The 17,508-nt window shown below is 53.5% G+C and overlaps 1 protein-coding gene across 2 annotated transcripts in view; it reads left to right on the forward strand.

Annotated features, from left to right (window-relative positions):
• The window catches only part of Tmem104 (transmembrane protein 104), a 60,712-nt gene that overhangs the window by 28,968 nt on the left and 14,236 nt on the right, over positions 1 to 17,508 (forward strand). For both annotated transcript variants that reach the window (XM_031350827.1, XM_031350828.1), the window contains exon 9: positions 12,330 to 12,423. In XM_031350827.1, coding sequence (XP_031206687.1) covers positions 12,330 to 12,423 — 94 coding nt within the window. The remainder of the gene's footprint in view (positions 1 to 12,329; positions 12,424 to 17,508) is intronic.

The following is a 17,508-nucleotide window of genomic DNA, read 5'->3' on the forward strand; positions in this document are numbered from 1 at the left end:
CCTTTCCCTCTAGCACTTGGAGGCAGAGGCAAGGGGATCTTTGTGAGTTCCAAGCCAGCCTGGTTGGCATAGCAAATTCCAGGATAGCCCACATGGAGGGACCATGTCTCAAAAAAAGGAGAGACAGAGAGACAGAAGGAGGTATGGGGTGGGCTTCATTAAAATGAGAGGAGCCCCACCCAAGGTCCTGAGCACAAACTAGGAGGGTGCATTTGATTGCTGCTTCCTTGCGTGAAACCCTTTGGAATCCACTTGGGATAATTGTCTAATCCCTAAGAGTCCCTCCCACCACTGTCCACCCTCCTGATCACATCCTCCAGGGATTCTGGGAACCTTAGAGCTCTGAGCCCTTGCCATGCCTTGGCTTCGCTCCCCAGGCTCCTGAGCCCCTTATCCTGCGTGGACTCAAGGATCCTTAGGGCCAGCTTTCCTTTGAATAGCCAATGAACCCAACTCCATATACTGCTGACTCCTCTTTTCCCCCAAGGGACAGCACCCTCTGGTCCTCACTACCCAGGACAGACTTCCTCAACAGGGCCCAGAGCATCTTTGGGGGAAACAATTAAAAGCCATCCACATGTTTGGAAGTTGTGGGTCCCATTCGTGCTCCCCTGCCAGCCCCTCTTTGCCCCTGACCTGCTGACGGGGAGCTAAGAGCACAGCTGCCTCCAGCGTCAGCTCGGTCCTCCAGGCCGAGCTCTCGGCTTCCACTGCCCAAGCCGGACTGTGTGTGTATGCTTGCCCATTTGTGTACACCGGCCTGCACACATGCATGCTACCCTACCATAACTCCCCGCGTAACCTCACAGAGCCCTCCTAGTTCCATCTGTTCACCTGAACCTGATGTTACTGGATCCCTTCTCTGTCTTGATTGTGAGGAAACCGCCATCCATTAAAGCCCCCCGATGACCTATAGTCATTAAGTGAATGACTGTGTGGGTTTTCCACAATATTTACCTCTTCCCCAAGTCACAAAGGTTGTAGCTCTGCCATCCAATTCTTGGAACTCCGCCCACCACTGGGCGCCATCTGGCCTGTCAGCTGAGAAAGACCACACAGGCATGCAAGCATGTTCCCAAATGCCAGGGCCAGAGAAACAATGGCTGTGCCAGGCTAAGGGCATCCCACCTGCCCAGTCCTTCCCCCCAACCCCCAAGGGAGCCAGGTCTGAGGAGAGGAGAGAGGGGCAGGAAGAAGAGGCCCCGTGGGAGACACCTGCGTGCTCTAAGGAGGAAATAGGCTTTGGATACAGGTGACCTGGGCTCTAATCCCAGCTACAGCTAAGTAATTGAGATTTTGGACAAAGCTTTTAATCTCTCTCAACACCTGTTTTCTGAAGTGGAAACAGTAGCCAGGATTAGAAAGCAGTCCCACCTGGGAGGCCTCCAAAGCTCTGGCTCACCTGCCAGCCTCCCAAGCCTTCCTCCCCACCCCACCCCCCAAGCCCAAGCTTCTCCTAGCTCCATTCTTCAGCCCTGGGAGCCCATTGGAAGCTCTGGGCAGAGAGAGTGAGCAGCACCCCTCAGAATGCAGCCCCATAACCACCTCCCTTCTGCAGGCTTCCTAGCCACTGGGGACGTTGCCTCTACCAAGTGTTAGTGCCTTGTCCTGATTTTAAAGGCCAGCCCAGGGGGACTGGAGAGATGGCTCAGCGGTTAAAAGCACCGACTGCTCTTCCAGAGGTCCTGAGTTCAAATCCCAGCAACCACATGGTAGCTCACAACCATCTGTAACGAGATCTGACTCCCTCTTCTGGAGTGTCTGAAGACAGCTACAGTGTACTTACATATAATCAATAAATAAATCTTTAAAAAAAAAAAAATGGGCCAGGCCAGGCCAGGTGGGCTGGTGATGTAGCATTGAGTCAGCTGCCAGGGGCTATGGACTGTGTTCTGGGCAGACATGGGGGGAGGGGGAGATGGCATGTGGAATTTCCAGACCATCAGCTTGGTGTTGCAGTGCCCTCCAGATTGTGTGACTTTCTTCCTCTTTCCCACTTTTTCCCTCATACAGAGGTCAGGAAGACTGGGGCCCGCCCACGGAGAAACTTCCAGAAGCAACTGGAAAGCAGTTCTTAGGTCACTCTTGAATGTTTGCCTCGCCCCAGGTCCCTTATCAAACTTTCTGCCCCCTGTCCTTGCAATTTGTTTTTATTAGTGTGAGTCTGTGTATGAGCATGTGCGCACATGCCCAAGTGCCCATAGAGGCCAGAGGTATCAGATCCGCCCAGAGCTGGAGTTAACAGGTGGCTGGCTGGCTGATTTGCATCCGAGGGAGGCATCGGTAAAGGCCCACCGAGTCTGAAGCCAGGAGTCAGTGCCTCACCTAAATAGGGACTGGAAGGTGGTCAGGAAGATGATGCAGAAGGTGAACTGCCAGGGTTCCTCCTGTTTGCCTGTCAGAAGGGAAACAGGCCCTGGTGGGGTGGCTCAGCAGGCCCAGGGACTTGCTACACAAGGCTGCAACCTGAGCTTGGTCCCCAGAACCCAGGAAGAAGGAAAGAACTAATTCCACGGTTTTGCCCTCTGACCGCCACACCTGTGACATGGCTCCAAAGCAAATAAACAAATAACTTAAGTAAATCATTTGAGTGGTGAGCAGCGGGCTGGAGAAATCAGTCAGCAGTTAAGAGCCTGTGCTGTTCCTGCAGAGGATCTGAGTTTGACGCCCAGCACTCACGTCAGGTGGCTCACAACCACCTGTAACTCCAACTCCAGGGTATCCGATACCCCCGGCCTCCATGGGCATTCGCACGTGTGCACAAACACAGACACACAGTTTAAAATAATGAAGACAAATTGTAAGGGATGGGGGCAGAAAAATTGATAAAGGACCCGGGTGAGACAAGCCTTCAAAAGTGACCTCAAGAACTGCTTTCCAGTTGCTTCTGGAAGTTTTCCTGTGGACAGGTCCAAGTCCTCAAGGAGGCAGTGGTCATGAGGGAGCTGCTTCTGAGGTCCATAGCTCCTAAGCAGGCTCCCCAGGTTCAGGATGCAGTGACCTTCCCACCGTCTTAGAGATTGCCCTGGCATCTGCACATGACCATTCTGAATTTGTACCAGACACTTCGAGCGAGTTACCAGCGTCCTCCTTTACCTCAGTTGCCCAGCTGAAGCCACGGGACCCTCCTGAGCAGCTCCTGATTGTTAGACTACGCTGGGTAGTTATGGGAGGCCCCGTTGTCCATCCCCTGACCCTCCCTGTTCTGTAATTCAGTGGTTGCTTCCTCCTTCTGGCCTTTTTACCTCCCGGCCCATTAGGCTTCAGCGTCTCCCAGGAAGCTGCAGGCATTTTACCTCCCCACTCTCCCAGCCAGAGCGGTCTGGATACTACAGCAGCAGGGGAGGTTTTCTGCCAAAGGATGTGGCAGCACAAGATTTGACTCCTAGTACTCAGGTGGCACAGGATGCCCATGCTCGTTTGGAATGGCCTGGGCATCAGCTCCTTCTTGTTATCATCACTCCTTTCTGCATGCATCCTTCTTGGTGCTGGCTAGGCTAGGGCAGGGTAGGAGCAGACACTGGCACATAACCTCTGTCGAGTTCTGCAGTGTGTTCTCGGCAGTGTGTTCTGCCGAGTGTTAGATAGATGCCGGTCACTGCTAGGGAAGGGTCAATGTGCTGAGAGAGGTGGTCCAGCCTCCTCCACCTGCCTCACTTCCCCCGTACCACGGAAACCGAAGGGTCAGCAAGGAAGAGCTTAGCTTACAGCATCTCCATTGTGTAAGGTTGGGCTGGTGCTGAGCCCATCCTGGTGTGGGTGGTTTCTTCTGGTCCTCTAGCTCCGTCCACCCACCACTGGGCTGGTCTATATCAGGGTCACAGTTGATCCTCTGTCCCAGGGCAGGTCACTTCTGGTTTGGAATGGAAAAGCCCTCCTCTCCACGGTAATAGCACTTGTCCTAGAATTTTGGCAAATGCATCATGCCAGCAATTGACTGGGCTTGGCATGTATGCGTTGTTGACACGGCTTCCAATATAGCATCTGTTCCTTCGCTGACGGTCACCTCCTGCGTGGTGGCTGGTCCTCTCCTGCGCGAGCAGAAGTGCTTGAGCTCTCATGAGTATCTGGGCCATCATTAAACTCACATGGGCAATAAAATAAGACATGTGGCAAGGGGTGGTGTGTGTGGCCATAGTCCCAGCTGCTCAAGGCCAAAGCAGGAAGGGACGTAGCATCTCAAAGAAACAAATGGTCAGTGCTGACAGAACCAACCTTCTTTGCATGCAGTAGCTCTTGGCAGCACCGCTGTCCCGTACCTGGGATGTTTGGAGAGTGAATGTGTCCCAGTTAGGGTTATTCTTGCTACAATGCAACACCATGACCAAGGTAGCCTGCCTTCTTATAGAACTCAGGACCACCAGTCCAGGGGAAGAACCACACATAATGAACTGCCCCCCCCCATCAGTGACTAAGAAAATGCCCTACAGCTGGATCAATTGAGGTTCCCTCCTTTCAGATGACTCGAGTTAGTGTCAAGTTGGCATAAAACTAGCCAGCACAACTGGCCTTTGTCAACTCGACCCACAAACACATCACTGAAAAGCCATGACCTTTCCTTTCTTATTCTTCCCCAAGATTAATATCAACAATGAACATTCCAAATTCTAAAAGGCCCACAGTCTTTAAAATGTTAAATACTTAGCTATGGGCTCCTGTCAAATCAAAAATAAACCCTTCCTCACTGAAGAGGAAGAGCCAGGGCAGGCACAGTCAGTCTGAACACAGCAAACCCAAACTCCACAAACAATGTAATGGCCAGTGTCTGGGATTCGCTCAGAGCTTCTGGGCTCCTCCAGTGGCTTGGGTCACTCTGCTCTTCCCTGCAGCACACACAGCGGCTCCTCCAGGCGCAGGCTGGCTCCACTCCACTGCTGCTGTGTTCTTGGTGGTCATCCCATGGCACTGGCATCTCCACACTGCTGGGGTCTCTGGGGCAACTGGGCCGTACCTTCACCATTAGCCTCTCCTGGGCTCTATTCAGGAACTCCAGCCCTGTCACACAGTGCCAAGCCTCAGCCGCTCTCCATGACCCCTTCCTGCCTTCAGAACCAGCACCCCCTGGGTGACTCTTACACTACCAAGTTAAGTTGCCAGCACAAAGTACAGCCAGCCATGGCTGCCTCTGGACCACAGCTGTTGTGCCCCGACCTGGAGGACACATTTCCCAGAAGGCTTCACCTCGATGAAGCTGGTCTCTTCCTAAGCACAGCTGGTTCTTCAGCCCCAGCTGACCAGACACCCACAGACTCGTCACACAAATGGCCCAGTAGAGTCTTTGCTGCTCTCTGAGACTTCACAAGCCAGACCTCCTTCATCTGTATCTTTCTCAACACTATTGGCTCCAGAGCTCCTACAGAACAGCTTACCAAGCTTTGAATACTCAATGGCTTTTTTTGCCTAAAGTTTCAAAGTCTTTCCACAGTCCTCCCAAAACAGCCTGGTCAGGTCTGTCACAGTGATACTGCACCATCCTGGCACCAGCTTCTGTCCTGGTTAGGGTTACTACTGTTCTGGTGTAACACCGTGACCAGGGCAATTTGGGGAGGGAAGGGTTCATTTCCATTTCCACGTCCAGTTAAAGATCTATCGCTTAGGGAAGGCAGGGCAGGAACCTGGAGGCAGGAGCTGATGCAGAGGCCATGGGGAGGTGCTGCTTACTGGCCTGCTCCCCATGGCTTGCTCAGGCTGCTTTCTTATAGGACCACCAGTCCAGGATGGTCCCACCTACAGTGGGCTGAGCCCTCCCCCATCAATCAATGAATGATTGAGAAAATGCCCTGTATATGATGTACTTTGAGAAACTGAGTGACCCCACCACCACCAAGCTGCCTCAGCAAGGACGTCCATAGCAGATGGGAAGGACCCATCCCAGCAATCTGAACCCATTGCTGCTTTGTGCCCACCTGCCTGTTGTAGACGAAGCCCCAGAAGTCGCGATTCCGTTAGGCGAATAGATGTTCACAGCCACTTGAGAAATAAAAATAGAATCCTTGAGCATTTCTTCACTACGTGTCAAGGACGTGCTGCAAGTTCAGTTAGGGATGGGCTCATGCCAAGATGCTCTTAACCCCAATTAGCTTTTAACCCCCAGCACTCCACAGGAGCAGCCCTGCCGGCTTGGCACCCCTCCCTTGCTCATCTGAAACACCCTGCAGGATCAATCCAGACAGCTCGGCTGTGCATTTGGCACGTGGCCATCACCACTCGAACCCACTCCTCCAGGCTGCAGATGCTCTGTGAATTCTGCCCTTGGCCCTTGCAGATCCTGTGTGTTTAGGAAAGCCCCGATACTCAGTGTTGCCACACTGCGGTTTCTAAGAAGTTCCTTTATCGCCCACGCCGAATTAACAGGGAAAGCTAACAGGGAAAGCGAAGATACCAACCAGCCCAGGAGCAAGAAGGCTGTGAATAAAGCCTGTGAGTCTTTTGTGTTAAGACCCAGGAGCGGACAAGTGGAATAGAAAGTGCTGGAACCTTGAAAGCTCCGTCCCCCTCATCTGCAGGTATGATAAATAACCAGGCACTTGAGGAACAGCCTACTTGGTAAGGAGGCTCAGTGCCCCGTGTAAGGACACATGATGGCCAGCAGGGTCCAGTGCACCCTCTCTCAGTCCCGAGCCTTCTGTGGGAATGCAGGACACTATGAGAGCCTGCCATCCTGGAATTTCCTGCATCTTCTGTCATGTGCACCCACAGAGATGGCAGGATTGGGGAGGCCCCTCCCTGGCTGGCTGGACAGCCACTGACTCCTGCCTCCAGGAGTGTTCCCATTACCTCCTTGCCAGAAGCGAAGTCCTGACCACAAGCTGTGGGCCACCTCTCCTCCTCTCAGCGAAAGAAAGAGGGACAAGCAGGCTTTAGGGGTTGCTTTTTGTTCAGGAAGAGCTGACGGCTGGGCTTGTGGCTGGGAGTCCTACTAAGAGGTAGGTCTTCAGAAAGACCACAACCCCTTTGAAGGCTTTAGTTCGCTAGGGTTTCAGAGATGTCTCCTCTTCTCGGGACCACTGTAGAGTACCATTTGGTGACTCTGCTGTTTAGGGATCCTTTGACTGGTGGGGGCGGGCGGAGAGCTCTGCTGATGGCAAGAGCCAAGTGCCAGGCTCCCCTCCTTCATACCCTCACCCTTCCCTCAGTTCCTCCGGAGATGGAACCCAGGGCCTTTCGATCACTCTCCCATTGAGCCACACCTCCCAGCTCTCCAAACTGTGTTTGGAAAGAGACACACACACCCCTCCCCACACAGCATGGTGTGTGTTTGTTTCAACAGAGCAGGATGGGGTTACAAAGCAAATCAGCAAAGCCAGGCTGCCTCATCCCCAGCACATTGGTGACACCTTCCTCCCAGGCACTTCACCAAGCACAGCACAGTCCACCACTATTCGTCCATGCCTAATTGTGTCAAGTGTACAGTCTTCTCTAGATGTTAGACAAGCAAGGATCTGGCCCTTGCCCTCGGCATACTGCCTCCTGCTGTGGATGCAGGAGCCCTGTTCCCTGCAGGACGGAAGTCATGCGGTGCCAGCCGAGCACTGTGGATGTAGTCACGAGCCCCAGAGAAGCCTGGAGGAACCGCAGAGGAGGCTGGCATCTGAATAAGCTCTGAAGGTGGAGCCAGCGAAAGGAGGTTCTCTGTCATCAGGAGGGTTCAGAGGGCAAAGGCATGAAGCGAGAAATTAGCTTGGTGGGGCATGGGGGGGCAGAGGAAAACAGCCCCCTGAGAGAAGGGCACAGCGAGCTGGGTTTGCAGAGAAAGCTGGGCTGTGTCAGGACAGGCCTGCAACTCTCTTCCCCTGCCCCTGAACCTCTCCAGTCCCTCCATTTCCTCTGTCAGATTCAGGATCACCACCTACTCTGATGACCTTGAGGAAAGCCACACATGTGGGCGCTCTGCAGATGTGAAGGTGCCTGTGGCCTTGAGCAGTGATGTCATCACAGGGTGACTTTGATAGAGGAGGAGTGATGAGAATGGGGACCAGAAGGCTGAGGCTGTGACAGATTCCTGTCTGGCTGTGGGACCTGAGAGATTCCATAAGCTCTTATAGGAGAGGCAATTTGTGATTGACAACAAATGTATGGTTTTTTTGTTTGTTTGTTTCTCTGGCCGGGAAGATTTGGGGACAGGGAAAGTAGGTATCACACCATGTAGCTGGTGCTACGGTGTAGACTGCCACTCTTGTATTCCCTTCTACACAGCAGACAGTGCACCCCATTTTGCTCAAGACAAAATTGAGTGGAGCTGGAGCCTTGCTTCAGCACGTGCCAAGTGTGGTAAGTTCAGGCCAGAGGTGAGCATAGCTCAGCTACAGCAATGCTCTGCATTTAAAGATCCACTTGTCAACAGCACAGGATTTAACCCCCCTGCTGGAGCTGGCACCTGACGCAGGACCACTGCAAGAGGGAGGAAAGGTGCTAGGTGTATTCAAACCACCACAGGAGGCTCCAGGGAGAGCCATGGTTCTCAGCCCATACGTCTCTACCCTTTCAAGGGTCAAATAAATGACGCTTTCACAGGAGTTGCCTAGACCATCGGAAAACACAGACGTTTGCATTACAAGTCATAACAGTAGCCAAATTACAGTTATGAAGTAGCAGTTATGGTTGGAAGAACAGTGTTCGAAGCTGAAGCCTAGGCACTTCTGGATTCAGCAAAACCCAATGCTATGTGGGGACTGGGGGGCCCACACAGCCCAGCCCAACCTATGTAAGGCTGTCAGCACCTGCCCCAGGTATTCCAGTCCCTGGCCTGTGTCCAGGGGACAGAGGCCAGGGTGCAGGCCAGGAGCTCCCTGTCACTGAAGCTTCTTTCTAACACAGGTTGGAGAAATTCAGCTTCTAGCAGCCTTATGTTTTGTCTGTGCACTGGGTGTGGCCTTGTCCTGCAGGGGGCGCTCTGCGGCACCACTGGGAGCCCGGCTGAGCTCTGTCTGGGACCCTGGCTTTGGGAAGACTCTGTAGCTTGGAGCTGCTTATCTGGGGGATGTTCTGTCAGCCTTGCTCAAGGCAAGGAAGACTGGATGCTTGGCACCTGAGCAGCTCGGATGAGTGTCACCTGCTTGGGGACATGGGAGGCAGACAGCCCTGACGAACAGTAGACTCCAGAACATTCTGAAAAAGCAGCGGCTGAGTGCTGCCTGCAGTGCCTTGGGAACAGGAGCTGCCTCGTGTCCATCAAGGCTCCAGCAAGGCTGCTGCTCGGCCTTTGGTACACAGCAAAACTCACTGACCCAGAAAGAGAGATTCGCGTGGCCCCGTTTGCCCCCTCCCAGTCTGTCTCGGACTTTATTCCCAGAAACCAGCTTGAGGATTTCATTAGAAATCAAAGCATTGCTGGTCCTTTTTCTTCCTTTTTTAAAGAAACATACTTGGCTGCTGTGATCAGTGTCCCGGCTTTCTGTGACGAGGGGGTGACAAGAGTCCTTGAACAGAAACTGAGTTGGAACTGATCAATGGCATTTGGGGGTTGGAAAATTTGCTCAGGAGCCGGCTAATTTATAATGTCATATGGGCTAGACTGGAAGACCCAAGAGGATAGGCTGTCTCTTGGCTTTCTTTCTCGTCTTTCTGTAAAAGGACAAGAGAACGCACGTCATCTGGCTGGTGATCACTGAGTGGTAGACTCTACCCTGCCAGACCCCAGCACACCTCTCTCTCCCCACTTCCACGTCCATCCTCTGTCCTGTCACTGTGATGGCCCACTCCTGCAGCTGCTTGTTTCTGGCTTGAGCTAATTTGCAAAGGACACCTGTTCGTTAATTAGCCTAGCTCTGGGTCTCCTGTTTCATCTGGGGGCTCCCTCTGCAGAGTGAGCTCGCACCCCACCCCACGCAGGGGCTTCTGTTTGGCAGTCTGTGTGTGCTGCTCGCGACTCGGTGGGCCCTGAACTTCCTTAGCACTGAGGCTGGCCTGTGTCTCCCACTATGGAAAGAAAACAGCCACTCTCCAGCTAATAGTGTCCCAGCGGGAGCTCAATCTTACAAGAGCACTTTCCCACCAGGTTTCCCACCAGGACAGACCTGGTGTCTGGACTACATGTGGAACCCTGAGCAGGTGGGTCCTCATTCTGACTCTCTGTCACTCAGCTGGCCCCAGGGACCCTCTCCACCCATAGGGTTTCACAAGATGGGGTGTCTCCTGCCCTCAAGCCTTTACAAGTGTGCACTGAAAACAAAGAAGATAGATGGGGAAGGACTCTGCCCAAGGACCCCTGGAGAATGACCCTGCCCTCCAGAACCATCCCACTCCTCCATACTGTTTTTATGCAATAGACCATCCTAAAAATCAAGCTTCATGCTCTGTGTGACATCTCACCTTTCATACGAGCCATCACAGGTCAGAGCTGAGTTGCCCAGACCCCCAGGCGTACCAGGAGCCCAGTTCCCAACAGACCAAAGTCATTTGGACACATTTTGTGTTTGTGCATCTCCCTGTCAGCCCCTTCTCTGCTTCAAAAGAGAAATTCATCAATGGAAAGTTTCCCTGAAGTGGTAATTTTCCTAAATGACTTTCTGATGGTGCTGCTTACAGACAGGCTCGACCAGGGGTGCTGGCTGGTGTGCGGGTTTCTTACTAAGGTCCAGCTTACCTGTCTTTACCTTCACAGAGAGGCCCTTCCCCTGACTTCCACCGTCACCCAGGCCCAACAAATGCTTCTCTATCCCCCTTTTCCTGCCGAGAGCCAGGGCTGGTCCCAAGGCCCCCAGCAGAAAGCCCCTCTCTTCAGAAATCACCCAGCCCTCGTGACTGACTGCCAGGGTGCCTTCGCCCAGCCCAGCTAATTAGAGCCTTTCTTAGGCGGCTCTGGAATCTTGTCATTCACTCTCACAGAGATAATGGACGTGGATAAGAGGTCACAGCTTCCCCCACTTCCTGCCCTCCTTGTGGAGAAGGGGGGAGGGGGACCTCCCTCCTGCCTGTCACAGGAACTGTCTGGTCCGACTCCCCCTACCTGGCAGCTCTGGTGGATTCACAGCGGCTCCTGGAGCCAGAGCCCAGCTCCCAAGGGTAGGCTCTCCCCAGGTTCCGCAGGCTCCTCGCCACCCCACCGTATGCCACATCTCTGGTGAGTGTCATTAGCATCCTCGTGATGAAATGGCACGGTGTAAATGTTAATAAGGGCTGATGTTTCGCCTGCTTCCTTCCGAGTGGCAGATTGGAAATGGTACCATCTTAACTCCAGTGCAGCTTTTAATCTCCCTGCTTCCTGAGCAGCCAATTTGGCATGGAAATCACAGCCCCCCACCCCAAGACACCACCATATCTCCCCCACCCTGTGCTTTTGGAAAGGGGTTACATACCCCACAGGCCAGCAGGCTCGGTTGGTTGGTTGGTTGGTTGGTTGGTTGATTTTTGGTTTGTTTGTTTGTTTGTTTGCTTGTTTTTGAGACAGGGTTTCCCTGTGTAGCCCTGGCTGTCCTGGAACTCACTCTGTAGACCAGGCTGGCCTTGAACTCAGAAACCCGCCTGCCTTTGCCTCCTGAGTGCTGGGATTAAAGGTGTGCACCACCATTGCCCAGCAATTTTTTTTTTTTTAAGTTAAGCATTTTCCCTTGTTCTCCAAAGAAAAAGAAATTAAGGGGCCAGTACCTTTAGTTGGGTCTTGGGACAGTTCACCTCCCACCTCTGACTGCCATGGCTGAGGATGGCCCTCAGGGTACTGGAGCAGCAGGCCAGGGCGTGTGCCACCATGTGTGGTTTATGCAGTGCTAAGGACTGAGCCCAGGGTGAGCATCACCAGTTAAGCTACTTCCTAGCCCTACTGCAGGATGAGACCCTTCCTGTCAATCCGGACGTTTCTCTACCAGGCCCCAGCGGCCCTAGCTCTCATCCTCTGCCTTCCAATCCTTGTTGAAAGGTGGCGTCCTAACCCTCTCGGCTGCCCGCCTCTGCCTATGAGAGCCCTCATGTCCTGTTCCCTCTGTCCCCTCTGTCCCCTCTTCCCCCGTGATGGTGAGGGCCCATCTGGTAGTCCTCGCTTCTGTTTCATTCCTGATCCATAGCCCGCACAGCACACTACTGGGCCTGAGGCTTCCCCATCAGTACCTACTGAAGTCGGCAGAATGGATTGGGTGAAGGTCCCAGGATGAAGCCTGGGCCTTGCCTAGACGTGTCAGTGACATCTGAGCAGGAGGCTCTGGCTCTCTCATCCTGCCTAGCCGTTAGTATTCGTCTTCAGTGCTGCTGACGGGCCCCGGGGAGACTCTGTCAGTAGGTCCGAGCGTTCACCTTGTTACTGCAGGCCTCAGCTCTGTGTGCAGGCTGCAGTCCCCTCACAGCCTGCCCTGTGTGTCCAGCTCCGCACGCCTTCTCATTGCTCCTCTCATCCCCAGGCTGTCTTTACCGTCCTCCTTGGTCCGTTCACCTTCTTTGATGTCCAGAAGACTAAGTACCTGCAGATCTTGACCTCTCTGATGAGATGGATCGGTGAGTCTGAGAAACCTCCCAAGTGTCTACCCTTCTCCCTGGCCCCTCCCTCCACCTCTGCAGAGAAGCCAGGCATACTCCCAGCTGGGCCGTGGCAGTGGCTCAGTTCACTTGGCCTGCCTGGTCCTCTGACCTTTCCAGAGGGCGAGGAGGAGCGGGCGCTCCATCACCTTTTACTACTGGGGAAATTTAGTAGCAAAAAAACATGAGCGACTTTTTCCAGGTCACATTGAGTGGACGGAACTGGGCTAGGGCCTAAACTGCTAATTATGGTCCACCCTCCTCCTTGTGACCATGCCAGGTCAGGCTGTGCCTCCTGGAGGGGACAGGAGCACCATCTCTGCCCTGTCAATGATTTGATGTCTGGCACAGCCATAAAACCCAGTGGGCCACAGCCACAGCTAGTCTGAGCCCTTGACTCTTAGACCACCAGAGTGAAGAAAGATGTTCCTGCCGTCTGAGATAGCTTCTAGCTGACTGATAACCCCAGCGACAGCACGCTTGTCCTCAGGTAGATGCTGGGGATCTTCCTCCCCACCTTAAACGGGGTTAGCAGCAGGAACCCGTTCACTTCTGCCATGCCAGTCAGCCGGCCACCCCCATCCAGGGAGGAGCCAGCTGCTGCAGGATGGAGGAGGATGACCAGCTGTGGGGCTGCTGCTGTCTCTCCTCAGGCTATCTGTTGTGCGTCTGACTTTCTCAGTATAAAAGCTAAAAAGGGGTGGGGCCGGGACATAAGTCTGCCCAGTGCCTGTCGAGTATGCATGAAGCCTGGGTTTGGTCCCCAGCATCAAATAAAACCAGGTATGGTATAGCACATACCTGTACTCTAGCACTTGGGGGAAAGCAGGAGGAGAAATCCAAGTTCAAGGTCTCACTTAGCTACAAACTGAGTCAATTCAAGGACAGCCTTGGCTACATGGGATGGGTGAGTCTAGAAGCCCCCACCCGGTCCCTGGCACAGAGTTTCCAGAGAAGTTTGAGTTGGGCTCCTTCTTCCTAGCTGTCCTCCTTAACCCGCATCAGGGCCAGGGCTGCAGACTGCTGCTGATTCCCTGTCTTGCCCCAGCAGGATGATGATTCTGCTGAAGGCATTCACACTAACAGTGTCAGGCTTCTCCCAGCCCCTGGTTCCCCCAGAAGAGAAACCACGGGAGCCCTGGCTTCCACAGTGAGAAGGCAGATCATCCTCTCAAACAGCCCCTCCTGCCCCAGCTACAGCAACATGGGCGTGGGGCAGCCCCAACACCTCTAATCCAGGAGTGCCTAGAAGTCAGGGTTGATGGGTCAGAACACAGTCCATTCCCCCTCTCGTATATCTTGTGTCATGTGATGTGTGAGCGCTCCAGCAGGGTGATGTTTTTGTGGGCAGGGTTTGGAGAGGAATGTTCTCTGCCCCCCTCGCCCCCTACCTATTTCTCTTGCCCAGTTCCTTTCACTCCCCAGCTAGGTCTGCAAGTCTGGCCCCGTCCTGCTGGTACTTGCCTTTTCTTGGCCCGGGAAGGATCCTCTAAGCTCTGGCCTGAAGCCGAGCCCCTTCTCATTTTTTGCAATGCTGGGATGACAGGCAGGAGAGGGGGGAGCCGGTGGCACATACTTTGGCCAGAATGATGGAGTCTATAAGGAGACAACAGCCCTGATAATGACAGTTAAACTTCTGTATTTTTTTTTTTTTTTAACAAAGTCTCTATCTAAAGAGGGAACCTTGGGCCCAATGTAGTGACACACATTTATAAGCTCCACACTTAGGAGGAGGAGGCTGGAGGGTCAGGAGTTCAAGGCCAGTCTCAACTACATAGAAAAAGGAGCTTGAGCTCATGAGACCCTGTCTCAGAGAGAAAGGAGGTTGAAGAGAAGAGCTTTTAGGGAGGGAAGAGCTGAGAGTAAATAAGTGTTCTTGTGAGTACTACAACTGGGTGAGGATCACAGCAGAGCTCTTGATGCCGCCAAGCCCCAGATCCTACCACCAACCCGCCTTTGCTTCCCTCTGTTTTGCCCTCCTCTGAACCGGGACAGACACTGGCTGTGTTAGGGTGATGACTCAGTAGGTACAAAGCACTCTCTCCATAGGAGCCTGATAGCCAGCCTCGGTTTAGCTCCCCCCAACCCATGTAAAAGCTGGACACAGTAGCACAGAGGTCTTGGATCTCAGCTCTTATGGGAAGTTGGGGGCAAAAGACAGGATCTCCAGGAACTCAGGGTCTGTGCATCAGTAAACAGAGACTGCCTTAGAACTGGGCAGCAGGTGACGACTGACCTTCAGTATCACGCTTGCTGCCAGCGTTCACGGGAACAGGTTTGACTATATGTTACACACTCCCAGTACCCAGTTACAGCCTCCTGTAACTCCAGCTCCAGGGGGATCTGATGCCTCTGCCCCACTGGCACCTGCATGTATATGCAGATACCAACATGCAAACAAATGCATACACACACACTCACACGCACATAGACACACACACATATACACACATATATACACACATATATACACACACACACTCACACATATATACACAATTTGAAATAATAAAGCAAGGCTGGAGAAGGTTGCTTAGACATTAAACTTCAGGAATAAAGTAAGTAAGGGCAGGCAGTGGTAACACATGCCTTTAATCCCAGCATTTGAGAGGCAGAGGCAGAGGCAGGCGGCTAGATCTCTCTTAGTTCAAGGCCAGCCTGGTCTACAGAATGAGTTCTAGGACAGCAGGGCTACACAGAGAAACCCTGTCTTGAAAAAAAAAAGAAAGGGGGGGGGGAGGAAGGAAGGAAGGAAGGAAAGGAGGGAGGGAGGAAGAGTAAACGAAGGCTCAAGGCCGGCACCAGATATATTAGCAAGTTCCTGACTCAAAGCCACTGATCCTCCGTGGGAAATGCCATCCCACCTCCTACAGGGCAGAAAAGCTCCAGGTCTACCCTGGGCCTCCCAAGTGCTGCAGGGCAGGGGCAGGAGGCAGTGGTCTTGAGAGTCTGTGACAGCCGTGGGCGCCTGAGTGAGCAGCGAGGGAGGATCCTGTACTTGTCTCTTGCTAGCAGTGGCACTGCTGTCTTCACTGCCTTCGCCTCTCTTCTCCCTTGGAGCTGAGAGATAATCAAATATCAGGAGTCTCTCGGGCACACTGCTGTGGGTGACAGAGCACAAGGCCATCATTTTTCTCCACGAGAGACTCAGTCAGACCTTTGAACTTAAAAGGCTTGGCCTCCCAGGGACAGAGCCGCCCAGGAAAAGGAAAATTGCTGTTAAGCTAAACCATAGTGACCGTGTTTAAGCGTCCAGCTGGGGCAGAGGAAGTGCCAGGGTGGCGCTTCTCAGCAAGAAGCGGGCGCTGTCCTCCACCCAACCCCAGGTCATGCTCTGAGGAGGAGAACCAGGCCACAGAAGTCCCCAGAGCCACACCAAACAGGCAGTCCAGTTCACGGAAGGACCCTTAGCCTACCAAACCAAGCCCGGGCCACAGAAAGGAAGTCTCTCTCCCGGCCAAGCTCATTGCCTGGGAGGTTTTTTTTTCTAGAACTCCCCTCAGGCAGTGATCTCAGAGGTCCTCAGGAGCCTCTGCCAAGTTGTCATTCTGCCTGTGAGAAGCAGCTGTGTGATGTGGCCCCACAAGACCAGCCTCCCCTCCCTCCTTCCAACACTTTGCCAGCACCCACCCTCTCTCTCCCCTCTCCCCAAATGACTGGCTGTTCCTTTTCAAGAGCTGAGCAGGGAGCTTGGGGAGGCAGTAAGCTGGCCTGGGTTCCAGAAGACAGGAGAAAGAATGGGCACCAAAGGGGCTGGGAAATCGTGAATAAATGTGCCTCGCCGGAAGGTTTCTTGCGCTTAATTAGGAATTTGTTCTGCCATCTGTTGAGATGAAGCCGGGGTCGATCTCGGGGCCCCCAGAGTTGTGCCCAGGAGCCTCAGGTGGATTTCTCTGGGGGCTTTTCCTCTACCCTGCCCTCCCCTCACTTCGACAGCTGCCTAGGTCTCCTTGTGCTTCCACCGAGGGATGTGAAGGCTTAGGTGTCCTTTACAATAGCCAGTTGTCCAGAGAAATGTCAGAATAGAGGTGACAAATAACCAGCGTGGATTCAGTTCTCATGCCACACTGACCAATTTGGGGAGCTTTGATTTTTCTTTTTTAATGTGTGTGAATGTTTTGCCTCTGTGTGTGTGTGTGTGTGCGCGCGCGCACGCGCACGCTCGCGTGGGCGTATGCTGTGTAAGTGCCTGGTTCCAGAGGGGTATGAAAAAGCCATAAGATCCTTTCAGACAGTTGTCATCAGTCATATGGATGCTGGGAATCAAGCCTGGGTCCTCTGCAAAGAGCAGTAAGAGCCCTTAACTGCTGAGCCATCACATCAGCCCTGAGGGCGCTTGGGTGTCTCCAGTAAGGGAGGTTAGCCTCCAGGCCAGCCTCCACCTCCCTGCCAGCCTCTGGTCTTCCAGTTAGCTCTCCCAGGCAGCCATCACAGACTGGCCTTGTTCCCTAACGTGGCCAGGTGGCACCCTCCCCTACTGTGCACAGACCGAGCTTCAAGCTTCAGTCCTCTGCAGCCTGCTTCTGTGCTGTAGCAAGAAAGACTTTGCTCAAGAGGACTGTGGAGACACAGTGAGACTGAATAGAAGGTGCTTGTTAGAACCACGCTTAGCATCTGCTCAGCACTGAGGCAGGGGCATCACCCTCAGTGCCGGCACAGTCAGCTGCCCCAGAATGAACCTCCCTTGGGACTGGCTGTGAGGTCAGGGACATTATTACCTCAGCCATGTCCAAACACAAATTGCAATGCCCCAAATCAGCAATTTATCTCTTCCACCCCCTCGCCACACACCCAGCTATGGTCCCTGCACCCCAGCCCGTACCCCACCCCCACCTGAGAGAGATAAGCAAACTCGTTCTTGTTGTTGGGGTATGAGGAGTTATCTTTAGTCAGTGAGCATCAGGTGGCCCAAGGACACAGGAGTCAGCCAGAGCACCATCCTTCATTCCCACAGGTCTAGCAACCAGGCCTTCAGTCCGGAGCCCTAAGCAACAAGACTTAGACCTGTTGGTGGCTCCTTCCCTATCCAGCTGGCTGCCCCATGGGAGCGCTCGGGCTAGACGG

Source organism: Mastomys coucha, unplaced genomic scaffold, assembly GCF_008632895.1.
Source record: "Mastomys coucha isolate ucsf_1 unplaced genomic scaffold, UCSF_Mcou_1 pScaffold5, whole genome shotgun sequence".
NCBI lineage: Eukaryota > Metazoa > Chordata > Mammalia > Rodentia > Muridae > Mastomys > Mastomys coucha.